Below are 27,983 nucleotides of genomic sequence, written 5' to 3'. Positions count from 1 at the left end.
TCTTCTCATCTCAGAAGCCTGGCAGTCCTGCTCCTGCCTGGTGAACAGAGGGGAGAGCACCTTAGAGCTGTTGTCCTGTAAGCACGACCTGGTAAGCCTTCACCGGTGCTTCTTGATGATTAGATAAAGGAGAGCAAATTGATGGCAAGACATCCTCCTTCACGTTCTGCTGAGCCTGTAAATATGTACAAGAGTAAAGATGTGCTGTTGTTTCCTTTGGTTGTTGCAGGGACCCTTGTTATTTCTGCATTAGGTTGAGCTATTCAGATTTACTTACTGCAGCTCTTCTGCTCCCTCCCACTTTTTTTTTAATTCTGCTGGGTCATGTTTTTAGCCACTCTGCTAAATTCTGGAGTTACAGACATTACTTTCCAGAGGATATTCAGTCCTCCAACATAAGGGCCAATAGTCTCCAGTGTTAAAATAGTCTGTATCCAATGTTTGTCTTGTGAAAAATGAGATCTGTGAAATGGATGCTGCACCAGCTATCCCAGACAGAGGACTTGATTGCAGCTGTTTGAAAAGCTGGTCAGCTGTAGGAGGTCTCTGCTGGCATTCAGCAAGTACTGCTGAGGGCTGAGATTCTGCTCAGAATATGGCTATTCTACCTTTTTTTACAATATGTAGAAAGACACCAGAACTACTGTAGTACCTTTCCCTTCTGGAGGAATGCAGTCTAACAGAGGGAGTGGCACAGAAAGTATACTCAAACTGCAGTACGTTTGAAATCAGTTCATAGAGGAACAGCGGTGCAAGGTGAACAAGTATCAGTGGCTTCTCTTCATTTTTGTGGCATTTTTGTGCCACAAAAGAGAGAAATTTGTCACTGCAGTAGTGAGATTAAAGGCAAGGCTATCTGATGGGATTTAGCTGATGCAATGTTTCATGGCCACTGGATGGGAGCATTTTTCTTCCAAGCCATTCTCGGTTTCTCCTCAGAGAAGCAGAAGGGCAGAATCTCCTCTAGATTGCTTCAGTCTTGTTTTGTGAGTGCACCTCGTGTCCTGCACTCATGTCCTTCTTGGTGTTCCCTAAACACACCATTGTTGACCTTCCTCAGCTCTTACACAAACTCCTGCTGCTGCCTTGCAGTGTTAATCGGGAGGGTTCCTTGGGTTTTGCTAAGTTAAAACTGCTGTTTTGCCAACTGATGCAAGGATTCTGGAGAGTGGATACACTTCTCCAGGGACTGGGGTTGAAAACTAAGCTAAATTCATTCCACTTGGTGCTTCAGTAGAATGTAGCCTTACCTATTTTTAAAGAAAAGGCTTCAGTGAAATAAAACCAGAGGTGTATGGTACAGCAAATGAAACCTCTGGCTGCATAAACAGATCAATAAACTGATTTGTGTTGGCTGACCAGAAGAAAAATTTAATTGCAAGTACTCCATATTCACCATTTGTGGTGAAACTAGGGTAATTGGAATAATAAGAAATCCAATTTGCTTTTGTTTGGAGTTAATTCTTCTTCAGGTTTCACTAAACTGGACTGGTGCAATGCACAGGCCTCTCAAGGCTTAGGCTGGTTATGTATTCACAGTTTCTAGGTCTTCAGACTGGTATGTTCTTCATGGATTTCTTCAAATTCTAAATTATCACATTTGCCATCTTTTAGTATGACTTGAAATGATTTAAGTAATATTGTTCCTGGTGTTTAGAGGCTTGTTTCACCCGCCAGAATCTCCTGCTCTGTGTTGGGCAGCCATTGGTTCACTGAAGTTTGAATGCGTCTGAATGGCAAAATAGCTCTCAGGTTGCCTCAGGTTCCAGATCTGTGCAGTCACTAACATCTGCAAGAGGAAATAATGCTTTCCTGCGTGGCCTGAAGATGTATTTCCAAGAAAAGTATTGTTATGTCAGTCCTCAAGTATTTTTCATTTGAGTGCATCTCTTGCATCTGTTTGGATTTAGGTAAAAAAGAGAGGATGGACATCCTGGCATGATTGTATCTCTGTGAGGGACAATATTGAGAAAGGTAAAAGATTTTAGGTAGACGGGAAGAAATACCCCAGGAAGAACAATAAGGTTGGAGTTGTGTGAATGTGTTTTCTCCATTTGAGTGGGACAAAAGCTGTTTCAAGGTATGTAAGTCATCTCAATTGCTTGTAACAGTAATGAAGATGGTAGTAAAGAGTTCTTAAAAAGTTATTGTTGCAAGCAGAGTAGAATTGTCACCAGCATTTAATATTGAGTTAAAGTTGGTAAATTGGATAGACATATTGTTAGCTTAGACCTCTCGTTAGCATTATTTGGAGAGTGGAAGATGACTCCTCTATGAAGGAACGGGATGAGCTCTCTGTCTGGTAGGAGGAGGAGGACAAGGAAAGAAGTGATTGGAGGCTAATGGGTTATAGACAGGTAATGATGAATTTGTGATTTTAACTGTATGAATAGCTGATAACTTAAAAGCGTCTGAAAAAAGCTACGGAAAATAGTTTTGATAAAAGTGGAGGCAAAACCTCTTGTTGCTGGGTTTCATTTGGATCTGTCTGTCTATGGAAGAGAGAACCCAAAGGTCATCTGTAACTGGAGGTCTGGAGTTTAAAAGGAAGGGGATGTGTTGACCTGCCAATTCACGTACGGTGTGACCCTGGTATTACCGAAGATTATGCCAATAAAGATTAAACCCTGCAAGTTGATTCCCTTTGCTGTTTTTTAACAAAGGAAGCACATTATCCAAAAGTCTGGTAGCAAATCTATGGGCTTGAAATGCAATTTATATCTCCCTGTGGCAGAGGCAGATTTGGCTTTTTGGTTCTGTTGTTATAAACAGCATAAAGACTGAGCTCTTCGAAGGATCCATAGTTCTGCGAAACAGACCAGTGTGTTTGATTGCAGTTGTAACCTTTATGGTGGTTTTTGCTACATTTGAAATGGTTTTTTGCTATTTTATTTATCCTCTTTATAAACGAACACCTTAAGTCTTTGATCAAAGATTGTCCCTATTCTGTTCTAACAAGCGCCTGTTATTTTCTTACCATTAATTGTCAAGATGCATTTCATCAGCTAAGAAAAAGTGATTTAAGGCAGGTCATGACAAACTAATTATATTTGAAAGCGGTAGACAGAAAAGCTTGAATTTTAAGAAATTTTTGTAACTGATTTTGTTCTTGAAACGTGGAGGGGAGTGGATTTTGGACATAGTTTCAAAGCACAGAATTGGTGTCTGATCCACAGGTGAAGGCTGTGCTTCCTTCCTGAGCACTCTGGCTCTAAGTATTTCCACTTCTATCCTGAATATGTTCAGGAATGTTTTTAGTTTTTTATTCATGTACCGGTATTTTCTTTACATCAGGTAGTTCATATAATTTTCAATCTCTTCTCTTGCATAGTTAGTGACAGTGATCATATATCTAACTGTAGCTAAGCTGAGTAAGCCAGACCATTTTAGTCATTGCTTGTGAAATAAGACTTTCTGTACCCTGATCATCCTAGCAGCCGGTTCCTTTGCTAGACCGTGAGTTCATCTTTCCCGGCCATGCCGATGACTGTCCCTGCTCCGGGGCCAGGATCAGTGCAGTAACTCTCAGAGCATCCTGGCTTTCATTATAAAATCCTCCTGTGGATTAGCTCTCTTGCCGGTGCCTTTGAGTCTTTTGAAAGACAAAATTGCTTTCAGTAGCAATAAATTGCAGACCTCAAAAAAAATCAGGACATACCTTTTTTAGTCCTTTTACACAAGAAAAGGGCATTGTATCTGACTGTACAGTTGGTGGACCCCGGATTTTGAAATAGCTGGGTTCTTTTCTTCCTCATCAAACGAAGACAGGAATGAAAGACACAAAATAGCAGCCTTTTTCTTTTTTAACCACACATGCTGTTTCCACTCAGTTACACGTATGTGTTTGTACCTGACCTTAATTATTGTGTTGAAATCTTCACTTCATTGCATGAATCTGCTCAGGCTTTTTTTAATGCCGCTTGGGATGTGTTCTCCATGTACTTGAAAAATTCAGTATTGGTGGTTTCAGGAGGGGTGAGACCCACACAACACCCAGTGATTGCAGAAACCTGCTCTTGCCTGGGTCCATTTGACACTTGGGTTTTTTATGCTAGCCATATGGCCTTCTCCATTCTTACAGTGGATTTTGCCACAGTTTTCTTCCTAGCTTTGTCCACAGCCCAACCTTCACGTCATGCTAAAGGAAGTGTTCTCACTTCTCACGTTAGTGCAAATATGGTATTTTGTCAGAAATGAAACAGCTCCAGCATGCATGGCTGTAGGTATTTGTCTCATAAGTTGTTATGGCTATGCTTTGGTGTACTGGGGGATATAGGAGGCATTTATTATAGGACTAATTAATTATTTTGGACTTGGTAAAACTAGTATTTTGTAAAAAATTTCCTTCCTCTTTCCTTGGTAAGCATTCCTGAAATTCCTTATATCTGACACTTATATATTGTTAGAATGTTTTATGGGCTTGTTTCCAGCCAGGCTGAGTTGGCTGTTCCAGGGTTGACCAGTAGCAACATCTCCTAGGTTTCCATGTGGGACTGAGACTGAGTACCATGGCAGAAAAATCTCCTTAGTCTTGGTTTCAGGATTGATGCAGAGGTCAGTGCTTGCTCACTAGATGTGCACCTTAAGATGAAGGCTTAGAAGAGAACCAGGGGTCTGGTGTCAGGATCTGTGCTCTCTGAGCAATACGGCTTGCATTCAAGCAGTAATGGCTTCATCGGATACAAAGGACTTGGATCGAGGAGGGTGTTCAGTGGGATACAGTTACTGTTCTTTTTGTAATAGTTGTATGATTTTGGAAGATGACGTGAGGAGATGAAGTGGGAGGCCTCAGGGCCAGCAGCTGGAGTGGGACGTAGGTCTGGGAGCCCGTGTCTGTCTGTGGTGCAGCAACTGGAGCAAGTGCAGGACCAGAGGGACCAGGGAAGTCCCAGCCAGCTGCTGGAGAGACAGTTGAGGCTGGGGGTTGACCGAGACCACTTGTGCGTGTGCACACGTGTGTGTAGGTGTCTGCAGGGGTGAGGCACCTGGAAGGAGTGAAGATCCAGGGCCAGTTGCCGAACTGACTGCATGTGCAAGGGGTCCATGGGGGTCTGTGCCACAACTGGCATAGGGTCTGCAGCCTTGGGGCTTGCTGTGCCTAGGTGCTAGCAGCTGGGAAGACTGGCATCCAGGGTCAGCTACTGGGCAGGCTGAGTGTCTGAGCCCAGCTGCTGGAGGGATCCATGCCACACTTATGTACGTATAGACGTTTCCCACTGATTCAGCCTCTCCCCCTAACAGTCTCTTGAAGTAATTGTGCCTCATTCTCCTCAGGCAGATACTGTTGGTTACAACTCGGAAGATTTGAGGATGAAAGAGAGAATGGAAGCAGCAGAATGCCCTGAAGCACCTTTTGGGGATGGGAGGAATTAATCAGCAAAGCTATGCCAGGATGTTTCATTCTAATCATCTCTTTTGTATTTCAGCCCTGGCCCAGTGTGTCCAACCTGGCCAAGGATTTCATCGATCGTCTACTCACGGTGGACCCCAGTGACAGGATGACAGCCCTTCAGGCCCTGAAGCACCCGTGGGTGGTCAGCATGGCAGCCTCTTCCTCCATGAAGAACCTGCACCGTTCCATCTCGCAAAACCTTCTCAAGAGGGCGTCTTCCCGCTGCCAGAGCACCAAGTCCGCACAGTCCACCCGTTCCAGCCGCTCCACCAAATCCAACAAATCACGGCGGGTTCGGGAACGGGAGCTGCGAGAGCTCAACCTGCGCTACCAGCAGCAGTACACTGGCTGAGCGCTGGGCTGGGACCTGCCAGGCGTCTTTCCAGATGTCTTCTCTGCGGTGTAGCTGTGCAGTACCCTTTGCTGTGCACTCAGTGAGAAACATCCAGGTTCCTCCCTCCCTCCCTCCAGGTGTCCCCCTCATCCATGAGGAGGTGTCCCCCGCCCTGTGCGGAGGAAAGGGAACCTCGTGGTGGCCATTGCACCCTGCAAGCTGTGCCACGGGGACTCATTCAGGAAATGGGGGAGCCCTTGTGGGCTCAGAGCACAGCTCAGAGCCTCAAGTAATACACACATTAAGGAGCCACGTGGGGAGAAAAGCTCTTTCTGTAGCCCAGGAGCTTGGTTGTTCATAGTTATTTATTAATACCAAAGTGTTAAGTTTCTGTCATTTGCATATGAAAAAAAAATCACTTTATATGTATGTACATGCATGTATGTGTATGCACATACATGAGTGGGTGTGTATATGTATTTAAAATTATGTATACACAAATTTTGAGCTGGTTTAGTCACTCTGTGGTGCCTTTGCAGTGAAGCTGGTATGAGTCACATGCAGATGGAAGTAGGAGAGCTCTGACTCACTGGCGTGCTGCCCACCAGTTCCTCGCCAAAGAGATGCCAGACAGCAGTTTTCCGTGACGGCTGGGAAGCTGCGAGGTTTCCCCCAAGGGCTGCCATCTGCCTGATGATGACAAGGGTTTACTCAAGCTGTATGAGAGCTGCCATGCAAATTGGCAACCAGGTTGAAGTGTTGCGAGCCCAGAGCTGGAGTCCGAGTTCCTTTGATCCGGACGGGGTGGGCACTCCTGATGGAGGGGTGGGAAGAGGATCATTGTCCTGCAGGAACTTCACAGTATGCAAGAGATATCTTTAGTAAGGCAGGTTTTTTTGGGAGGTTCCTTGCTGTCCCCCTTGAATTATCCTTCCCCTGTTTGCAGCAAGACCAGTGCCTACCATGCAGGGTTTGTTGTTCTTGCTGTGAAATGGCCATATCATGTCTGTGACCTGTTACATGTCTTGCACCCTTCAGAGTAGTGTTACTGACCATTTCACTTTACCAAAACTTTGGTGGTTCCAGGTATTGCTCCCTGTCTGCAGATTTTTCGGGGCTTCCCTGCTTTGCATGCCTGTTCTGCCCCAGTACTGCCATCCCTTCTCTGGGACAGTGAAGTGGTGGTGGGAGCTGTTGGGATGGCCACAAATGGCTCCATAGCATAAGGGTAGGGGCTTGAGTAGTGGAGGTCTGATCCTGGAGTGTCAGCAGTGATTATCACTGGAGATGTTGCACAAACACCTTAGAGCTGTTAGGTGTGACTTAAATCCAACAGGAAAAAGCTGCCTTTCAGGTTTCCTTGTACTGGATGTGATGTGGGTAATATGGGGGCCTCTTGTGAGGGGACGTCTTGGGGAAGATGGGTGCTGTAGAACTGAGCTTTGTGCAAGCCTGCTGAGATATGTTCCAAACTAGTCAGAACAGCAGAGCGGGGCTGTTGGTACAGTCTCGGGGTGAATTCGGCTTCTTGTGATAGCAGAGACAAGATCTGCAGTGAAGGTGAATGCTGGTTTTTGAAGTTTTTCATACAAAGCCATACAGTTTGCTTCATGCTGTATGCTTGGGAAGTGCTTGCTTAGCTCTGGGCTGGAGGTGCAGGCTGTGCAAGTTCAAGGGACTGGCGAGCATGGCCTTTCTGCCCAAGATTGATGTCTGTGCTGCTGTGTTTTAGCGTCAGCAAGGTTTTAAGTGGTTGTTCACATCTCCAGGGAGCTCTAACTCCACTGGCTGCAGCCCCTCTTAGTCAGCAAACAGCAAAGCAGCACAGCTTTGGTGGGAGAAGACTGAGTTTTCTGTGTTAAGGAAAAAAAAAAGGGAATTTCTAGGGATGTGCTTCCCACCCCAAAGCTGGGATGGGCCATAACCACTGAGCACAGCTCTGTGTGCCCAAGCGTGCGATGGGGAATAGGCTGGAGGAAGCCTGAGGACAGCCAGTATGTGTAGCAGGGGTGAATTCTAAATCCTTTGCATGGTTTTGCATATCATTTTGAAAACTCTGGATCCTTTGCAGGCTGCCCTTTCTCTGAGTGGCCATCCTACCATATCACACAGTCTTTCTTCCATCAGCATTAACGGATACCACAGGATTACCAAAAATTTGAGTTTTTTTCAACTCTGTGGACTGCAAAAAAAAAAAAGTTTCTTCAGCTTCCTTTACCTTCTCATGTAGTTTTCCCTGGTTCGTTACCATGAACTATAAACTAGATGTAATTTCTGATTTCTGACACAACAGGCAGGTTGCCACATTTTGCTTCATAAAGAATTCAGTGCCCCTCATATTACTGCAAACAGCTCTCCAAAAGCAGCAACCACGCTAAGACAAGTATCAACTGGAAAATTGTTCTTACCCTGTACAGTAAGAGATGGCAGGATGCTCTCTCAGAGGGCTTCTGATTTTGAGCTGTTACTCATAAGAGTATTCTGCATGTTCGGAGCATCACACACAGGCACTGCGATTTCTTTTACCTCCTGGGTGCTTTCGTGGCCCTCCCCAGATTACCTTGCATGTTTATTCTTAAAATAGGTATTTTGCCTATGCAAGGAGGTCAAACTGATGAACTGAGCCAAGACCTCTAGAACCTGAGACCCTTCCCTTTAACCACTCGACCATCAAAATGCACAGGCGTTGTGCAGATGTCTACCTGTGCTGTTCCTTCATGCTTTCCCTCATGGGAGATAAATGGAAGTGGAGAGGAGGTCAAGATGTTGAGCTCTGGTCTGACCAGGCTGTTTCTTCACCTTCACAAAGCAGAACAAGAATCTTCTCGTGACAATTTTTGCTTTGTTGCTCTTTTCAGCAATTGGGTTTTCACCAGGAAAAGTTCAGAGCGATGTCGGTCATAGTGAGTTTAGGGTGGAATATGTTTTGGGAAGCAAGATGTTGCTGTATAGGTTCCTGACAGTTATCGGTTTTCTGTGATGATACACTACGACTGGGAGGTGAATTGGCAGAAGGGAAGATCCTTCACATACATGAGCAATACTGGATAGCTGCAACCTGCCTCTTTGTATGGAGATGCTCGTGGTCCTCAGGCATCCCGCTACTAGGGAATTGCGCCAAAGAGGACCAAGTCCATCCCATAAGGGGCTTTGGCTTTTCCAGAAAAAGAACTCTAATTCTCTTCACAAATGCAATGTTTTCTTGTTTGCATGGAAAAATCAATGTAAACATGGAGAAAATCTTTACGGGCTTTCCTTCCATCATTTGAGTAGAACACTCTTGGCTCAATCTCTCTTCTTTTTCTAAATTCAGTATTTGCAGGAACTCTTATACCCAGACAATAACATGTGTGGGCAGAGGGGAGAGGAGTGGAGCTGTGTCCAGGTGTCCCTTGAAGTCCTTGGTGATCTTTCTGTTTTCACTCTGGAAAACTGTGATGGTCCAAATGCTATGTTGCAAGGTCCATCTTAGGAACAATTCCTTGGGTGCTTTTATCCTTGCAATTGTGGCATGTTTTCAGCTGGGTCTGGTGTGGGGGTGGGGCGTGGACAGGCAAAGTGCTGTGATTTTGAGCTGTAGTTCAGGTGCCTTCAATCAGTCCTCTAAGAAGCTCTTCACTGTGAATTATCTTGATCGTCTGTCTTCTGGTGCATCTCAGTTTATCTTAAGTCTCAGGAGTTTACACTTTTCAGGAGTGTCTTATTTGGGGATTTTAGAAGCTAAAATCTCTGAAATGTTTTTTTTGCTCTTCCATTTCAATTTTTAAATCTTCTGCTTTGGCTTTTAATGGTGATTCTTAATTTGGCTCACAGGGTTTTTTGGAAGACTTCCTCTGGTACCGAATTAGCTGGGAGAACGCAGGTAACAAATACATGTTCCAGACCATTGCTGAGTTGCAGTCTCTATATTAGCTGGGGTGCAAATCGCAGAGTGCTTTTGTTTTCCGTACTTTTGTTCATGCAATGAAAATGAAGTTGGAATGACACCTAGTGGCAAACTGTAGTGTGTCCTCGCCCAAGTACAGCCCTCTTCTAGTTGCATTCCCACTGTTTCAGGGTGACATGCTCTTACAAAGAGGAATCTGGGTTTGGTGTGCTGAATGATGGTCTTGGACCGCAACCTGCAGTCCTAGGTGTTCAGCAACCTTCTCAGTGTGGCACCGTTTTCTCCTATACTGATGCCGAAGAACAGCATTTTAGCCCACACAGGGATGAGCATGAGTCCACATGCAGCCGCTGGAAAGGGTGCTGAATGCTGGGGAAAAGACGTGTGCAGTAAACCCTGCAGTGTCTCAAGGAGATGGTCACCAGCACCCTGCCTTGGGGAGACATCTTAGGGGACACTAGGAGAAAACAAAGCCTAAAGATGCTGAGGTTGGACTTGGTAGGTTTGGGACTTTCTCCCATCATGAGACACGATGGAGCAGCTCAGGGTGTTGCTTCCCAGAGTATTCTGTTTCAGGGAAATGCAGTTTTATGGAGTAAAGGGAATTATGGTTGTTTGTCTTTTGGAACTTAGCAGTACTGTGTAAAACAATCCCATCATTTTGTCCTGGGAGTTTGGCTGTTCTCCTGGGGGAGAGAATTGCGGCTTTAAAGAATATGGCCTGTTGATTGCTTGATTTTTTTTTTTTTTTGAGGGTTATGGGAAATGAATGTGAAAAGGTCTTCCAGAAACAACTTTAGATGGTCTACAGACTTGCATCCAGATTTTTGAGTATGTAATGTATTCTTCTATGCATTTTGCTAAAACAGCAATTACATGTCCCTCTTTGATTTACTTCTCACACTTCTCAAGCTTCTAAAGACCAACATGTCAACCCAGTGGTGGTAGAACCCCCCCTTCCTTCAGTCCAGAACAAGCCTGTGCTGTTTAACACTGAGACTGTAATAGCATCCAGATGCTCCTGCCAGTTCCTGGACCATGTTGTTCTTGGAAACATGCAACCATACGTGAGGGACAGCTTTATAGCCTTGTGACGAGACTAAGTCCGGACAAAAGGGCTCTGACCTGCTGGCTTTGGTAGTGATGTGGAAACCAGCTGCAGTGTAGGGCCTGCATTACGTATTTGTTTTGGAAATGATAAGCCCTCAAACTCTTAACTTCTTTGGAATTTGGATATTTTCTTCTTTGAGGTCTGCTCTGGTAATTTACAGTCTTTCTTATACCCTGCTCCATTTCTCAATCCTGTTTTCTACCTGGGTGTTTGGCCGAAGTACTAATATAGTCAACTTTTATGTAATGCACAAACTGGAATAGGAATTGTGGTTAACTCAGCTACTGGGCAGCAACTCTGGATTTGGCTCTGCTGGAGCCACAGTGAGTCCTGGAGCAAGGTAAAAGCATCTGTATGGTGTCTTGCGCGTGGGAGAAGGCTCCCTTTGAGGACCCTGCAGTGCAGGCTCAGCTCAAGATGATCTTGTACAACATAGGACAGCTAGGGCATGGCTGTTACAGGCCTCTTATTAGACCGCACGGGTCCATATTCCTATTTTAAGTGATGATACTAAAGATTTGGAGGGTTTGAAGCGGGGTAGATTAAAATCTCAATTGTTCGACTTAATTTAGTTTTCTAAATGACGCAAAGCAACACAGAGATAGGCTTGGGGGGGGGGATCACACCCTCTGGAGGAGTTGCAAACTGTTCTCTGGTGGCAGTGTATTCCAGATGAGCCCTTGGATTTGCAGGGAGGGTGGTTGTGTCCCAGCCTCTCACCAGCTCAGCTTCGTCCCAGAAAATATCACAAAGTGCCTGTACCACTCGGTGCTGGATACCCAGTCCCAAGTTACTTACACCACTCTTGGGAGGTTTTTGGTGCTTTTTTTGACCACTCAGTCTCCTCTTTCAGCCTGGATTAAGAACACAGCTCTTGGCTGCTCTGGAGGCAGGTGCCTGCATGTCAGCTGTGCCTTACTGTGCAGGAAATTTGCCAAAAAAAAAAAAAAAAATGTGAAGCAGCAGGGATGCGCAGTAGCAACAGCATCATGGAGCTTGGTACCTTCCACCCTCGGTGTCCCTGTGGTGGAGGGAGCTCTGCCTGCCTGATGACAGTTTTTCCTTCTCCCGCTGTCCTCCCCTGCATGGTAATACTGTAGATCCCTTGTGTGTGACGGGCAAGCTACTTGCTGCTGTTGCAAATATCATTGCACTGTGTTTGCTGAATGTGGAAGAGATCTGTGGCCCCAGTGAGGTGTGTTAGAAATGAGCGGCTCCTGCGTGGACGCCCAGATGCCGTGAATTTTCCTGTTGCCTTTCGCTACGGAAAGACGCCTCCTGGGAAGCTCTCGGGACCGGAGGTCTTCTGGCAGTTGCTGTTATTTTTGGTCGCCAAATTTCCGGTGCTTGGTTGGAGCGGTTTGGAAGTAACTCCGGTCGCGTCCCATTAGTCTCCTAACGGGGCTGTTTTGGGAAGCATCCAGTTCTGTGACTTGCCTTTTGAGTCCTGTCTTTACACTAAGGACTGTCCTGTAGGATGAGGTCTGAACCATTGTAATTAGTCTGTAATGTTACGATTAGAGTGTACAGAATTATTTATTTTGTGTATTCAGTCTGCTAAACATGTAAATGTATTCTGTGTACCCCATTGCTCTGCTGTCGTTACTTCTGGCTCTTGGATCATCCACGGGATGACCAGCTTTCCAGGCTGTGAATGATGCATCAAAAGCCAGGAGCTGCTCACCCCTCTAACATGTTCTTGGAGCACAGCAAGAAGGTACCGAAGTGCCTGTAAAAGAGTTTGCTGGTTTCTTTAACACAGCTGCCAGGCCAGGAGCTGCCTGAGGGAGACCTCGTGCAGGGCTGGGATGTCCACAGGGATGAGTCAGGCACTCAGCCTCTTGCTGGAAGGCAGGGTTTGGAGGCTGAACAGGCACTTTGGGACACTTTGTTCACTTTTCTTTGGCTGCGAGGCGGCAAACAGGGCCAGAGAAATACCCTGGTTTGCCCACAGCAACTCGTCACCTCTCGGTTTCACTCTGAGCAGCTTTTATGGGTGCACAGGAAAACGTGTAATATCCAGTGAAAAGTGCATACCCCTTCTGAACCACCTTCTCCTGGAAGGGAGGTGATTTTTAGGGGCAAGGGACCCTGTCCCAGGAGTGGCAGGGATGACAGTGACCTGAACACACAGAGCAAGTGACCTATAGTGCTGCAGTTGATCAATTCCTGTTTGAAGCTCTGCGTGGCCACCAGTTTCTTCTGCCCATATGGCCCATTCCCACATCTCTGATGTTCAGCTATTTTTAAGGTCATTTAGGAGCTAACCAAAGCCAAAACCAGAGTGTTCTGCTTTAATGGGATGGGTCTTATTTCAGGTACCATGGAGTGAAAGCACACTCTAAATGTCATGGCAGACCGGTGGGACCAGTGTGTCCTGAGTGCAGCTGCTACTGCTGGCCTTAGGGGAGGTTTGCAAGGAGCTCAGCCCCGGTGCCCTTCTTTCCTATGTCCCAGGTGAGGCTTTGCAAGGCAAAAGAGTCTGAGCCAGCAGCTTCGCAGGTTTCTCTGCAAGCCCCAGTTCCCTGCTGTAAGTTTGCTCCAGTTGCTCTTGTTCTCTGCAGAGCAGACCACTAAATGAAGCTAAATTTTATCCAACCAAACTAAAACTTATCAGCCCTGGGCTGTATTCAAGCAGCTTTTTTTTTTTTTTTTTTTTTTAAACTCAAGCATATGGGCCAGACTATTTGTCTTTACCCTCCACTCATTATCTACAACCCTTCCCATGGGTACATCTCTGTGTAGCATCGCACTTTCTCTGTGACTACTTGATAGAGAGTGATTACAACATTTTGGGGGCTGTGATTCACACAGCAAAGGTTTTATATCACATTCACATCACGGGTAATGAAAAAAAACCCCACACCTCATGTTGGGACAGTCTGATCCTGCTTCTTTCCATGGTGTCCTTATGAGCAACTCTATTTGGAGCTGCCAGGAGGCAGGTTTTAATTCATTGACCATGTGTGAACACAAGCCTTTTTTTTTTTTTTTTTTGCACCTGCCATTGTCTCAAGAACCTGTTTGGGTGAAAACACTGCTTTCTTCTGAAAACCTGTTGCCTGGCCTTGAATTTTTTCAGCTTCAGATTTTCCTTTGGTATGGCCTTGAGTTTCCCACTCTGTTACCTGGCAAATCTGCATGTGTGAAGCAGCGTGATGTTCTCCAGCTGCCCCCTTCCCCAAGAGCTGGAGCTGCCGTTGGCATTTCTCCCTTTCAGCTCTGTGTTCCCAGGCTGTTACACAAGTTAAAGCTTTAAATTGCAGGCAGTGATCTTTTAAGATCCTGTGCACCCACGAGCACCCACCTTCCCATCACAAGCCAAGAAGCGCTTGCTTGTGCTGAGCCTGGTGAGCCCCACAACCCCTTTCCTGGAGGAGCCGATGCTGGTGGGACCAGCTGGTGCTGGAGACCTCACCCCTGGGTTGGTGGCAAGGCCATGTTGGTGGGTAACATCACCCACCCTCAACGCTGCGGTGGTCCCTGGGCTGGTGCCAGGGTGTAGATCTATGTGCTTGAAGACCCCCTGAAGCAGTCCTTGAGCTGCAGCCCAGCTCTCTGCTCTGCCTGAGCATCATGTGCTGCCTTCTGCACCTCCCCAGCGGGTCCCAGCTGGGCACCGAGCTCCAGCTCTGGGAGGTGCTGGGATTCAGCAGAGGAGTACCCAACCACAGGGTGCCCCAGGCTTCCCCCGTGCGCCTTCCACCCTGGTCTGCATGGCGAGAGGAAAGGAGCCAGAGGCAGCGCTTGGCACAAGCAAATGCTGACACTTTATTATGAGGTGGGGTGCCTTGCTTCCAGCTCAGCCCCTTGCCAGCTCTACCAAGCTCCCCATGCTGGCAGCAGCACCCAGCGAAGGGATCCTTCCGGCACTGGCTTTATCCCTGAGCAACAACATAGTCGATCCAATTTCGGAACTGGCTTACGCGGGTGTAGATGGCCGGCATGCGGATGTTGCAGTTGCTGTTTCCCCAGGAGACAATGCCGATCAAGGTCCAGACGTTCCCGTTCTGGTATACCAGAGGTCCACCAGAGTCACCCTGCGGAGAAGATGCCTCCTGCTTAGTGGTCCTGGCATGTGCTCCAAACTGGTCCCTGCCATGCCAGCCAGCTGATCCCCTGGACACGGCCAGGGCCTATAGCTTAAATCTCTGGCTCCATAGATGCAAGACCCCTATATGTCCTCCTCCTCCACCCTCCCTGTGGTGCAGTGGAGCTCGGCTCCTTACCTGGCAGGAGGAGGCACCGACCCCGCCAGCACAGAGCATGGAGCTGCTAATCCGGTTGCCCCAGTACTGCATGCACTGGTTCCGCGAGATCAAGGGCACGGTTACCTGCTGCAGGCGCACTGCCAAGGCTTGGGCTAGGGGAAAGAAGCATCATTACATCGCCCTGGTGCCAGCTGGTCTCCTGGGACCTTTGGGAGTGCACAGGCACCCTGGGCAAGCTCCTGCTGGTGCTCCCAAATATGGGTGCTGCCATGCAAAGCACCTTCCCCCTCCATGCCAAAGTACCCCTTCTTCCCTGGGGTGAGATTGTCTCGTGCAAGCAGCCCTGAGCAAGTGCAAGCTTGTGCCTGTGCACAGTTATCCCCAGGGTTTGCACCCATCCACCTCCTGAGCACACGCTTGCACCCATGCTTGCACCAACACGTGTGTGCACACTTGTACGTGCCCAGACAGGGTGACTCAACTGCCCAACCCTCCCCATGTGCACATGAGGTGTCACCCCCCCCCCGCCCCCTGGGACCCTGCAGAGCTCCCAGGAAGGACGGTGGCTGCCCACATCCCTCCCTGAGGCTGCGGCGTACGTACAGTTGGTGTTGGTGCGTCCCCAGCCAGTGGTGACACACTGGAGGTTGGTGGGCAGAGCCAGGTTGGCAGGGGGGAGGCAGACAGGGGTCACACGGTGTCCCAGCTGGGCGGGTGAGGAGAGCTTCAGCAGGGTGATATCATTGTTGAGCGTGTAGGGGTCCCAGTTGGGGTTCGTGATGGCCTGCCAAGAAATAGTGTAGCGTTTCATCCCTGCCCTCCTTGAGCAGCTGCAGTGCAGAGCTGCAGCCCTGTTGCAGGACTATGGCCACGTCAGCCCGGCTTACCCTGACCACGGTCTTCACTTGAGTGGACTCTGTGTTGGAGTTGCGGTCATACTGCCCGAGGATGACAACATGGGAGTATGGGCTGTGAGAGGTAAGGGAGTCAGGGGGATGCGTGGCAGCCAGCACCCGGGGTGGGAGCAGCACTGGGGGCTGTTGTGGGCATGATGCAGTGTGTCCCCAAGGGAAGTCACCATGGGGACAGCCAGGGAGGGAGCCCAGGACTGCTCAGCTCCTCGGGTACTGGCCTTTGGGGCTGTCTCAAGTGCCGCTCGGCAACGCCCAGTGTGCCCCGACCCCCTGCTCTTGCTGGGTGGTGCCAGTGTGGGCTGGCGGGGCATCGCTCCTCACTTGAATTCGCAGTGGGCAGCTGTGATGACCCAGTTCTCGTTGATCAAGGAGCCGCCGCAGAAGTGGGATCCGGAGCGGGTCTGAGGAGGAAAAAGGGAGGAAAAGCTGGGGCTGGGCAGGCTGAGCCCACACCGAAGCTGGGGATAGGCAGCGGGTGTCACGGGTCCCCTTGGTGCCTGCCCGATTCCCAACCCCAGTGCCCAGCTTGCCATGCCGTGCCACCGCGGTGCTTAGGGTACCGTCGCTGCCGCTAGCCAGGGAGCGGGATTGTGCCATACCTGCAGGGACACCTGCCAGGGCCATGAGCCGGGCACCGCGTTCTGCCCGTTGATGATCCTCTCACTGTAGTGCACTGAGGGGCTGATGGCAGGCACTCCGCAGCCTGCGGGAGAGGCAGAGGGGCACAAGGGTGACCCCAAAAGCTCGAGGCTCACACCCAGGGGCTGCCGGTGCAGGTGGCTCTGTGTCACCGTCCCCAGGGTGCCCCAGTCCTGCTGCACCCCAAGGACCTCCCTGCACTCACGGGTAGCACTTACCTGAGACAGTGCTGGCAAGGGCCAGGCAGGCAACTGCCCACAGAAGCGCCATCCTGGGAGGACATGGCTCTGCCCCCAGAGCTACAAGCTTTATAGCAGCCAGGAGCTGCACGGCTTGTAGCTAGGCAGGGCAAGGTCCCCCTGCTGCCTTCTGCCAGCTGCAGGCAGCGGTGACAGGCCAAACCTGGCACCTACCTTGCCCCATGCAAGCAGGTACGTGGGAATGTGCTGCCAAAAGGCACCCTGGGGTGCTTGGGCTATTGCTGTAATGAGTTGTGTCAGCTCTCGCTGCAGCCTGTGGAGCCGGAGGGTACCACAGGGCTGTGATGGGGGGCACAGGGGGCTGCTTGTGGGCACACAGCTGGGGTAGCAGTGGGGCTGGACGTGCTGGGATGGGTGCCAGTGCCTGGAGTGCGGGAGGTCACCCTGCCCCCAGGCCTGTTTCAGAGCTGTTGGCACCAGAGCTGTTTTCGTGTGTGGCCGTGAAGCCCTGGCCTGGGACGATGCTGGTCCCAGCTGGACATTCCCAGGGCCCAGGGCCACCCCTTGAACCATGGTCCTGGTGCAGGTGACTGTGTCCCAGAGCCAGCTGGAGCAGATGGGGAGGGCAGACACCTTCCCAGGCAGTCAGGAGCCGTGGCCAGTGTGGTGAGCACACCATGAGCCCCAGGGAGGACAGTGGGCACCTTCGTGAGCTGAGGCTGAGCCCTCCACCTGAGCATCCCCCCATTCCACTGCAGCCGCCTGACCCCTCACCCCAGGGGTACATGCTGGGGAATAGTATGGTTCTCTCCATCCTGGACACACGGGGTACGTAGCGTGTCCATCATCCCCCATGTCCCTGGGTGATGCCGGGAGCCATTCCTGGGGTGGTGCTGAGCACAGGGATGGATCCCCCCCTCTCTGTGCCACCCACATGCCCTGATCCCTGCCCTGACCCACTGGGGAACAGAGCCTGGACACTGGTGAGTGATTGCAGAGCTCAGGCCTTTATTTCTGGCAGTAGTGCCAGGCAAGGACAGCAGGATCCAGCCAGCCAGAAGGCAGGAAGCATGGCAGAGCATGGAGGTCTCCCAGGGTGCTGCAGGGGCTGGGCACAAGGATGCAGGCAGAGTGACAGGCTTTGCTCCTGATCTTCGCATGGCACCTGGGGAGGAGACAACCAAGGGCTGGACAGCAGCAAAGGATGCATGGAGGAAAAGCCAGTGCCCAGGGTGGTGCTGCCCATCATGGAGGAACCTTGGGACAGGAGGATGCTTGATACACCAGATGCAACCATGCTCTCCAAGATGCTGGAGACTCTTGGACTCTAATCCTGTCTTGGATGCTGGCAAAAGAGCCGGGGCCAGGAGTTGGGCAGGTCAGCAGGAACTCAGAGCTGTCCCTTCATGCTGGCAGGGATAGGGTTGATGGCAGTACCCAGGGTGGTAAGACCCCCTTGTGCCCTTCTCCTCTGCGGCCGTGAGCCATGATGAACTGGGTGAGCTGCTCTCCACCATCCATGTGGGGCCCAGGCTGGTGGAGCAGCACCAGACCTCTGGGCTGAGCCAAAACAGAGGAAGACCTCCCATGGCTAAAACCCTCCTGCAAGCGTGGGTCTAGCAAGGCTCCAGTCTGCCTTGGAACTGGGTTGGTAACAGACTCCATGACCAGGACACACTGGCTCAGAGGGCTGTCTGGAGACTTGGGGAAACCCAAATTGGCAGTCCCATGGAGACATGGACTCAGCCCAGCTGCAGACTCCTGTCCTTTGCTCTGCGGCTCCTCTTTCTCCTGCACGCAATAGGCCAGACCTGAGCAGCCCTCAATTACTGCCTCAGCAGGCCAGCAAAATAGCTATGGGTTGATCTTCTCCTGACCCAGGTCTCCCAGGACTGATGCTTGCAGGGGACAGTTGGCTCAGCGAGGCAAGACCAGAGGAGGATGGCACGTATCCAGACTGTCCCCAACACAGGCCAAGGTGCTGTGCATAGGGGATGCCATGTGTCATCTCCATTCTCCCCACACACAGCCTCAGAGATGTCCTGCCTGGTCCGTACGTCCGTGGGGGCAGTGGGGAGCAGGCTGTGGGGCACAGTGTCAGGCACACTTGCCCTTGCGAAGGCAGAAGGGCAGCTCTGGCGCGGGGACCAGGATGGTGCTGAAGATGGGCCGGTAGCGCTCGGGCAGGACCTGGGGGTGCTGCGCCATCATTTCCAGCACCATGTGCCGCACCTCCTTGGAGACATCACCCCGGAGATCCAGCAAGGTGGAGATGTGCTCATCGCTGGGCAGAGAGCAAGAGGTGAGTCCGGGCGCTGCTGGCCCATGGCACCATCCACAGTGCTCGTGTCCCACAAACCTCCCGTGATCTGGAGAAGCTGAGCTGAGGCCAGGGGAGAGCTGCTACTTTGCACCAGCTAAACTTTAAAATTTGCTCGAAAAGAACTCCACAAACCTTGTGAATTGATTTTGACATTTCATGGGTTTTGGCCAATTCTGACATTTCAAATTTGGTGTTTTGTGATTTCTCACAGTTGGTTTGGCCACCAAATACAGATGGGTGAATGCCACAGCAGGACTGCTTTTTCCTTTACATCTTTGCCCTTGGGAATTTTCAAGAACCCCTCAAATCTGGGGCATGGGAAAGGAAACCTCAGGTAGGAGGGAGAAAAAGCCCAGGTTTCTGCCTGCTCTGCAGTATAACCTCATGAGTCCGGCCCAAGCCTGGCCTCCCTGGGCAGACTCACGCCTACCCCATCTCGTGGGAGAGCCGAGCTGGGCTTCTTACCTGACGTCAGGGTACTTGGTGATGAAGCCCAGCACTTCCAGGCTGAGTAGTGCTGGGTCTTTGAGACAGATCAGCTCCCGCAGGGCAAACACGGCCTCCAGGCTCTGCTGGCTCTGGTCCAGACCCTGGCAGGGAGAGCGGCCACGTGAGAGACCAGGAGGAGGCCACTGCGGTGGCTAGTGAGCTGCAGCCTGGTCCTCAGTGCCCTTGTGGGGACCTGGCTGCTTGCAGCTGGTATGTCCCCACTCAGCGTGTCCTACTGATGGGGCCGGCTTACCCCCAGGCAATACGAGGCTGTGCAGCCTCACTGACCTCCGCTGGGCAGGGCGGGCGATCCCCCAAGTCCCTAATCCAGCCAGTTCCTCCTATCTTGGCCTCACAACTGCGCAACTGTAACAGCCCCATCTTGTTCATGGGCTGATGTACCCGCCCCATCTGCTGTGGGCTGGAGCGGAGCAGGAGGGTGACCGAGGTGAGCTATAAGCTCCTTGCACCGCCCTCGCTGTGTGATGTTCCCCTCCTGTGGTCCATCCACGACTCCCCACCACACCCGGGCATCTCTCACCAGGCCACAGAAGAGCTCCCGGAGCTGCGTGGCATCCTGCAGCAGACGGTCGCAGAGCTGGCCCCGCTCCTCCTCGCTCTTGCACACCATCTTCTTCTGCATGAGTGCCCGCAGGTACTGGCTCGTCACCAGGAGCTCGCTCTCTGTCAGCAGAAGCTGGGCAGGGGAGAGCTGTTTAGCGCTGGGCATCATCTGGGTGTCAGACCCCAACTGCCCGGAGAAAGGCAGAGGGGAAGGGGGCTGGATGCAACACCAAGCTGTGGGGACAACCTGCTGGGAAGCTCCCTGGCTGGAGGGACAGAGAAGGGAGCTGAATTTGGGGGAAACCCTGAACATCTCTGTGGTGGTGCCCTCTGGGCTGTTCTGGAGGATATGGGTTCTCTGGCAAACCCAGCAGCGACTGCAGCCCCTACATCTTGCACCCCAGCATGGCACCCAACTGCCCAACCTCCTTGCCCTACAGACAAGCAGCCATTTGAAGGATGCCCTGCAGCAACCGTACCATGAAGACGGGTTTCCTGACGCGGGAGAAGTCCTTTGCATACTTGTCAATCACTTCGCACATGCTGCTGACGAGCTGGGACCCCGACAGCCACTTGCAGGAAGGCAGCTGCAGGCAGAGGGGCTGAAAGAAGCAGAGGAGCAGCATACAGCACCCTGCATCGCATCGCTCTTGCAGTAGCTGCCCGCTGCAGGGCAGCACGACATCCCACAGCTGCTGCTCGCCTGCTGTCTGGCAAGCATGTCCAATTTGCCTTGCAAAACCCCCAAGCCCCCACTGCCAGCCAAAAGTCAACATAGAAATAGAAGAGTGGCCTAAATTAGGAAATTATGGAAATACACTCGGGCTTCCCCTCCCTGACACCCAGAGATCCACGTTTTTGGGCTTTATCTGGGTCATGACGCCCCATCGTGGGCAGCACCTGAGGTCTGGGCAGCAAGCTGCTCCTCACACACTTGCTTTTGGCCAGTCCTGCTGTGATTTTATTTTTAATTTCCACTCATTCCCACTTCCCTTGTGCAGACATAACACATTTTTTTGCCGAGGGCTTTGATCTCCTACTCCTGCCCTGCTGTCCTTGCCTGTCTTCCTGCCTGCAGGCAGACATTCCCTCTATGTCTCTGCTGGGGCCACAGCAATCTCCACACTGCCTGCGAGCATTTCACCCTTTAGCTGCTCCTTTGTTTTCATGGCATTCAAGCCCTAAATAGCAATGCCATTAATTATTCCAGATTTTTGGTCCAGACTCCAGGAAAGCTAAATTTGACTACGCTGGCAGGAAATGACTTGGGCAGCTGCACATGGGCTTGTATCCTCTGCACGGACATTGCCTCTCTCCTGTTGGTTTTCTGCCATGAAACAGCCATAAAAAGGAGTGTGAGGCAGCCTGGGGGGGCTGTGGCTCCTGGTCTCTGTCAGTTAGTGGTTTGGGGGCCACAAGCCATCTGCCCCAGCGATACAGGGTGGTGCTGGCTGGCAACAGACATCGGCTGAGCTGTGGGCGGTTTATCAAGGTCTGGGAGCCAGGCTGGCAGAGATGTCTGCAGGATGATAGCAGGCCACGGGGTATGTGGCGGGGATCCTGAGCAGGAATAAACCCCTGCCTGGGGGTGTAGCAGTAGGGCTGTTCTTGCTGGGGCCAGGTTTGTTGCAGCCCTGCCAGCCTCAGGGGCTGTGGACAAACATACCTGCAGGTCCAGGAGCAGCTCCTCCAGCAGCAGCTGGCAGGCTTTCTTCTGCATCCTATCTAGAGCAGCCCGGAGGGACATGGGGACTTCTCTGCGGGCAGTGTCAGGGTGCAGGAAGGAGACAGAGGAGCTAGGAGAGAGAGAAGAAGGGAGGGGACAGGTAGCCTGGGAAGCATGGTGGGAACACTGGTCCTGCAGGAGGATAGGGAGGATGTGGCATCCTTGTGGGTGGTGGGGTTGCTACAAGAGCTACAAGGTGCTGGTGCAAGTTACCTAAGAGCCAGGTTGTTGTTGAGCATGGCCAGTAGGTAGGAGACATAGTACTTGGGTATGGTACGGTCCTTCTGGTGCTCCTTCCCGCATTGCACTAGGGCTTCCCGCAGACTGCAACACAGTGAGTCAATCATGATGGGTGGGCAGAGCCCCAGACATCTCGCCACAGGACCTGGAGCTGGGATGCTCCTGGGGGCACGTGGACATCCCACAACCCTCCCAGCTCACTTGTCTCTTTCCAGGTCCTGCCACCAGTTTGGAGAGTGACAGGTTGCTGGGCAGGGGGGGATAGTGGGACCCATTGCAGACCCCTTGGGAGAGCAGGGCTCGGCGTGACTGGAGAGGCACTTGGGGCAGCAAGCCCTGGGAGCTGATGGCCCCAAGGGCTGAGACAGTAGCCGCATAGATAGACAGGGTGCTGAGCCTTCTGGGACCTGGATGAGCACAGGGTTCCCTATGGCAGATCTCCACCATCAGCCTACGGTGCTTGGCCATGAGACCCAGGGTCTGTGAGGATGGGCAGGGTGGCGAGGGGCTCCACTGACCGGCCCAGAAATGCCTCAAGCTCCTCCAAGGCCATGTTGTAGACCTTCTGCTGCAGAGAGTCCGTGATCAAGGAGGCTACCCGGATATTCTCATTCAGCATCTGCACAGGGAAAGGAAAGTGGAGGTGAGTCAGTGGGAGGCTGCAGGCCATGGCCCCCCTTTTTGGGGGCTCTCAGCATGGCCGTGCCACATGGTGCTGGGGACCCACCTGCATGACAATGACAGGCAGGGCTGACTGGAAGAAGCCCTGATGGTCTGTCTCAGGTTCCTCTTCCCTGAACCACTCCTTGAACTCCACCTCCAGGGTCCTCTGCATCCACTCGAGCACGCTAGCCTGTGGGATGGATGCCCACCATGGTCAGCCCAAGAATTCAGGAACCAAATCCCCTGAGGCCCAACACGTAGCACAGCAGTGAGTCCTGGGCCTTGTCTCACAGGCTGATGGCCTCCTGCTGCTGTCAGAGCAGATGCCGGCACAGTGGTGGTGGTTGGGTCCCCGCGCCCATTGCACATGTGCTGTCCCACTCACTCACCTTGACTTTCACCACGTATTTCCTCTCTGTCTGATCCACGAGCTCAGGGGACATCAAGGGACCCAGAGCAGAAACATCCACTTCTGGGAGAAGGTCAGGGTGACCCATCATCTCTGGGCTGGAAGGCAGAAGTGGGACAGGGCTGGGAAGACCTGTGTTTTCCAGTTCCTACCTCTCCCTCTGCCCTCCTGATGGGTCATCCCCAGGCACCTGGAGCCACTCTCCCAACCCACCCATGTGCTGGTGGACAACCCAGCTCTCCACAACCTCCCCTGCTTGGTTGGTACTAGCATTGGTGCTGACCTGTGGTACACACAAAGCGCCCACTCAAGGAGGAGAAAGAGTGCCTGTTTGTCCAGGTCCTCTCGGAGGATGTCCTGGAGGTGGCTGGTGAGGGCCTGGTGGTAGGTGACAGTGCAGACACTGAGGATGTTGTAGTGAGCCGGGACGCACTGGACCATCAGGTCCTTCACCACACGCAGCTCAGACACGATGTCCTTCTGCAGTGCTGCCAGGTGCCTGGCCAGCTCTGGCCCCTCAGTGTCCATGCAGACTGCATGAAAGTGGGCTCCTGTGATGGTCTCCTGGAGAACGTGGTAAAACTTCTGCCTCCAGCCCTTTGGGCGGCCAGGGGGCAGGAAGGTGGCCTCCAGGAGCAGAGTATCATCTATTTTCTCCTCCCGCTCGATGATCCTTACAGCAGTGACGAAGAGAACTGGGTCCTCACGCACCAGCCGCAGGCTGCTGCCCACGATGTCCCACAGCTGCTTGGCCAGGCTCTCGTTGAGCTCCTGTAGGCCACCGAAGTAGGACAGCACAGTTGCCTGGGCACTGGAGAGCCCGCGGAGGTGCAGCTGGGAGAGGATGTCGTCCCGGAGATGCTCCATCATCATGAGCTCCGCATGGGCCTCCAAGAGTTGCTGCCCACTGAGCAGCTGCAGGGTATGGGAAAAAACCTCGTGGACTGTGGGGGAGGGAGGAGAGATGCCGGGATTGAGTGCAGGGGGCGAAGGGGGTTGGCACCAGGGTCATGGGTGCAGGTTAGCAGGGAGACAGTGAGGGAAAGGGTCTGAGATCTGGGACTCTGGGAACACTGTGCTGGATCAGGCCCTGGGGAGACAGTGGCATCTCCATCCACGGAGACTTTTCAAACCCAACCGGCAAAGCCAGAGCAATCTGCTCTAGCTTTGCTGCCAGCCCTGTGTGGAGCCTAGGGTTGGACTGAAGTTCTCCCCAGTGCCTTCCAGCCAAAATCCACAAGGACTGGGCCAATGCCTTACCTGAGAAGAGCTGGGGCAGCACCTGGACCACCGAGGCCAGCTGCACGTGCTCTGCCATCAGTGCCCGCATCTGCTGGAGGCCCTGGAAGCGGTCTGCACTGTCGAGCAGGGCCCACCGCGCAGCCCCCAGGTCCTGGCACACGCTCTGCACCTCCTGGGCCGCTGACCGCAGCTGCTCCAGCCCCGCACTTACCCCCTCCAGGTAGGATTGGATGGTTGACTGGGGAGCAGAAGAGGATGGAGAGGCAGTGGAGAAGCTCTCAAAGGCTGGAAGACTCATGCACCATTTCTCCCAGCCTTGCCAGGTCTCTCTTGCATGCACTCTCCCAGCCCCACAAGGTCACAACTGTCATGATGCCATCATATCTCCCAGCCCTTCTGTGATGACCCCATGCCATCAGACCCAAGCACACCCAGTTTCAGGAAACCTGCTCCAGCAGCAAGAATGGCTCATTTCACCCTCTCTGGGTAAACTCAGTCACAGTGACTGTTTATGGGATGGGGGGCAATGGCTGCTGTGCATGAGGTGGGAGAAGGGCATTGCTTTGGGGTGACCAGGACAGCAGGGTGAGCAGTAACCAGATGTCTCCTTTCGGTTTTAAAAGATTACTTTGCTTCTGCAAAACAGTAACATGCCACAGGGTCCCTGTGTGCCCCCCAAGGCGTATTAATGGCATGAAGCACCTCAGTGGCCCTATGAACCCTCCTCCCAAATGGACTTCCATCTTTTCCAGCCCTGCAGTGGCTCTGGTGCATCTCCATGCCCTGTCCATCCACTTAACTCCCGGCTCCTGGTGCCAAGAAGCACTTTTACCCAGCGTCACCAGAAGCAAGTTGTTTTCTCTGAGGCTGCATCACTTAAAACAAGTTGCCGCCTGGACAATTCACCCACATTCAGGCTAGGAGAAACTATCTCCAAAATAATCAGGAGAAGGTTGGTGTGCTCAGACTGACTGGGTCCTGAGGTTAATTGTTCCTCAGGTTATGCAAAAAGGGTCGCCCTGAGCAGGGAGGTGTGCACAGGGAGTGGGGACAGCCCTTACTGATGGATGTAGAGATGGAGTTTCTTCTGTGGGGATCTGCATGTGGGGGCAGGTTGGAGCTCTTGGCCTCCTCCCAGGAGGGGAGAATTTGGTGCTGGGATGGGACAGTGATGGGGAGCGCTGGCTCCTGCACATGGGATGTGCCAAACACCCTTGGTGTTCTGTTTTGAAGGATGGTCAGAGACATAGGAGACTCATTTTAACACTTCAGAAAATACCCAGGGGGAGGGCAGGGCGTGGTGGTGGAGTTTACCAGATCTTTTCCCCCAGACAATTGCATTTCTCCCACCAAGCACCAGCCAAAGGACAAGATTTTGCCAGAAGCGGACACAAAGATGATTCAACGCAGAAGAGGGGACCCTAGGTGGGATCCCTGCTGGGGGAGGCGGTGAGGCTGCGGGCGTCCATGGGGTGGGCTGTGGCAAACACCCACCTTCAGCCGGGACTGGATGGAGCTGTTCCTCTGCGTCTCTCGGCTCCGGTACTGCTCGAGCCCCTCCAGTTTGTCAGGGCGGTAAAACACCCCTGAAGCCCATTTCAGAGCGGCTCCTCTCGCCAACTTCTCAGCCTTCTCCGCTTCTGGCCACTCCTCATCTGGGGATGAAGCCAGGGGTTAATGAGCGCAATGAAGCCTCTCCTGGCAGGGCAGGAAGGGCTCCCGAGGCCAGAGGCAGGAAGCTGGCTGCCAGTGGACTTCCAAGCACACCCAGATCTGGGAAAGCCGGACAGCACGGTAGCAAGCAGGTCCTTCTGCTAGGGTCCCCCCCTTCCCTGAGATGCCACCGCTGCAGACTGGGGCTGTCACAGTGGCTGTGGCAGCAAGAAGGCTGCCCTGAGGAGCTGTCACCCAGCCTGCCAGCTTGGGCTGTCACCCAGGCTGAGCACATGTCCCCATCGCTCCCCGCAAACAGAATGCTGGGTTGTCTGAGGGGGTCTGATGCCACCCAGGGAAGCCCTCAGCAGAGCTGAGGATTCGGCAGTGAGTCAGCAGGAGGGATAGAGAGATGTCACCTCTAGCATGGAGGAGAGTCAGCCCGAGGTGAGAATGAGGGGCTCCTGGTCTCCCAAAGGTACCCATGCAGCTGTGGGGGGCCACGGCGTCCCCCTCTGCACAGGGTCCGAAGCCAAGCCCAAGGCCTTCTGGCCAGAGCGGAGGGCTGAGAACCAGCTCAGTCATCACATGCCAGTCCCCATGCCCAGTGCCTGGTTTCATCATTTCCCCCTGCTCCATCCCCAGCAACTTCACAGCTTGTGGCTCTCCACAGCCCCACTGGGATGTCACCCAGTGCCAAGCCGGACTCCTGCTCTGCTGGGGAGGCTGCCCGTATGGGCACCCTCGGGGACCAGGGGGCTTTGGAGGCAGTCAGCAGCTTTGAGGACGAGCTGTGCAGTGATCAGCACTGCTATCACCGTCAGTAAGCAGAGTCAGACTTCCAACCCCACCCGAGAGCACAAGGCACTGGCCGCGGCACAGAGAAAAGGTCCAGGGGGTGGTTAGGCAGAAGGCAGGGGAACCCCCAAAATGTGCTGCATGCAGTAGCATCCCTCCCCTGCCCAGCACCGCCAGCTCCCCAGGGGGATGGCCGCATCGTCCTCGTTACCTCTGGGGCTCACGGTGCGCTCGTCCTCCGCAGACATGCCCATGGTCTCCAGGCTGCTGGAACTGCGGGGGCCAGGGCAGGGCTGCGCGGAGGAAGCCGGCAGCCGTTTCCTCAGCCGGAGCAGCCGCGTTCCTCAGGGCCTCATTGTGTTCCCACAGCCACGCTCAGGACGTCAGGAACGGGGGGCGGAGGGGAGGGGGGACACAGGGGAAGGCACCATGGCTGTTGCAGGCCTTGGGAGTAGAAATCATGCCCTGCGTGCCCTCACCGGCACCCCTAGACCCGCCCTGGGCACACAGCCTCTCTTCGTGACCCCCCCAGCGCCTCCCTGCTCGAAGCCAGCCTGGCCCAGGGAGGACAGCAGAGTGCCCGGGGTGCCCCTGACCTGACACCGGCCCAGGCCGGCGCTTTCACCGCACTGTCCGCACCCAGAGTGGGAGCAGCCAGGCGAGGGTCTGCCTGCGACAGGCCAACACGAAGGGGAAGTGGGGACCAACCTCTTCCCAGATGGGGACAGACCTGGAGACGTGTGTGTGTGTCCCAACCCACCTTCCCCGGGGCACAGGTCGGGGGATTCGCCCCCGCACTGGATGTTTTAAAGCAGACAAGCGTGATGGGCAGCCGCGAACTGCTCCGTTCCGCCCAGAGGGCTCAGGGATGCAATGCTCAGACCTCGTATGTCAGTTTGGCTTCGGTACCACAGTGACGGGGAGGGGAAGGACGCGCACCCCGGTTTTACCCTGGGGCTCCCCCCCCCCGGTGGGACGGGGCCTGAGGGGGTGCCCGCAGCGGGAGGCCCCCCCGGGAGGCGCCGGGTCGCCGTCCCCTCACGGAAGGCGGTGGGTCCCGCCATGGGGGGGGGGGGAGACCAGGCCCCGATCCCGATCCTGAGCCTGATCCCGGCGGGACCCCTCAGGGAACGGCCGTCGAGCCGCCCCCACCCAGGCCCCGGCCCCGGAAGTTCCCATCGTGCCCCGC

General features: G+C 52.9%; 3 protein-coding genes across 6 annotated transcripts in view; 1 reads left to right on the top strand and 2 right to left on the bottom strand.

Annotated features, from left to right (window-relative positions):
- Window positions 1-12,306, top strand: part of PSKH1 (protein serine kinase H1) — a 39,383-nt gene extending 27,077 nt beyond the window's left edge. For all 3 annotated transcript variants that reach the window (XM_052796111.1, XM_052796109.1, XM_052796110.1), the window contains exon 4: window positions 5,427-12,306. In XM_052796111.1, coding sequence (XP_052652071.1) covers window positions 5,427-5,744 — 318 coding nt within the window. In that variant the 3' untranslated portion in view covers window positions 5,745-12,306. The remainder of the gene's footprint in view (window positions 1-5,426) is intronic.
- A 1,801-nt stretch (window positions 12,307-14,107) lies between these two features.
- CTRL (chymotrypsin like) lies at window positions 14,108-17,570 on the bottom strand. Its single transcript, XM_052796112.1, has 7 exons — window positions 16,706-17,570; window positions 16,448-16,551; window positions 16,170-16,249; window positions 15,822-15,903; window positions 15,538-15,718; window positions 14,953-15,086; window positions 14,108-14,763 (listed from the first exon to the last, which is right to left on the bottom strand). The coding sequence occupies exons 1-7, from the start codon at window positions 16,755-16,757 to the stop codon at window positions 14,602-14,604; spliced, it is 795 nt and encodes a 264-aa protein (XP_052652072.1). The 5' UTR covers window positions 16,758-17,570; the 3' UTR covers window positions 14,108-14,601.
- A 105-nt stretch (window positions 17,571-17,675) lies between these two features.
- EXOC3L1 (exocyst complex component 3 like 1) lies at window positions 17,676-27,850 on the bottom strand. Of its 2 annotated transcripts, none has more exons than XM_052796107.1 (13): window positions 27,006-27,850; window positions 25,838-25,998; window positions 24,362-24,581; window positions 23,385-24,045; window positions 23,082-23,199; window positions 22,757-22,882; window positions 22,548-22,648; window positions 22,003-22,113; window positions 21,730-21,859; window positions 20,543-20,665; window positions 20,041-20,196; window positions 19,476-19,600; window positions 17,676-18,971 (listed from the first exon to the last, which is right to left on the bottom strand). In XM_052796107.1, the coding sequence occupies exons 1-13, from the start codon at window positions 27,046-27,048 to the stop codon at window positions 18,785-18,787; spliced, it is 2,262 nt and encodes a 753-aa protein (XP_052652067.1). In that variant the 5' UTR covers window positions 27,049-27,850; the 3' UTR covers window positions 17,676-18,784. The 2 variants fall into 2 exon arrangements, with proteins under 2 accessions (XP_052652067.1, XP_052652068.1); XM_052796108.1 differs by having other exon boundaries at window positions 17,676-17,852.
- Between the last annotated feature and the right edge of the window lie 133 nt (window positions 27,851-27,983).

Source organism: Harpia harpyja, chromosome 9 (genome assembly GCF_026419915.1).
Source record: "Harpia harpyja isolate bHarHar1 chromosome 9, bHarHar1 primary haplotype, whole genome shotgun sequence".
NCBI lineage: Eukaryota > Metazoa > Chordata > Aves > Accipitriformes > Accipitridae > Harpia > Harpia harpyja.
The sequence above is the reverse complement of the archived record's forward strand: the minus strand, read 5'-3'. Positions and strand labels throughout refer to the sequence as shown.

Coding starts and splice junctions, on each gene's coding strand:
- CTRL (XM_052796112.1), bottom strand. CDS start 16,757: ATGGCGCTTCTGTGGGCAGTTGCCTGCCTGGCCCTTGCCAGCACTGTC. Junction 16,552..16,705: donor CCTTGCCAGCACTGTCTCAG/GTAAGTGCTACC, acceptor CCTCTCCCGCAG/GCTGCGGAGTGCCTGCCATC. Junction 15,719..15,821: donor AAGTGAAGACCGTGGTCAGG/GTAAGCCGGGCT, acceptor ATTTCTTGGCAG/GCCATCACGAACCCCAACTG.
- EXOC3L1 (XM_052796107.1), bottom strand. CDS start 27,048: ATGGGCATGTCTGCGGAGGACGAGCGCACCGTGAGCCCCAGAG. Junction 25,999..27,005: donor GCGCACCGTGAGCCCCAGAG/GTAACGAGGACG, acceptor CTTCATCCCCAG/ATGAGGAGTGGCCAGAAGCG. Junction 20,666..21,729: donor AGCTGCTCCTGGACCTGCAG/GTATGTTTGTCC, acceptor TGCTTCTTTCAG/CCCCTCTGCCTGCAGCTGCC.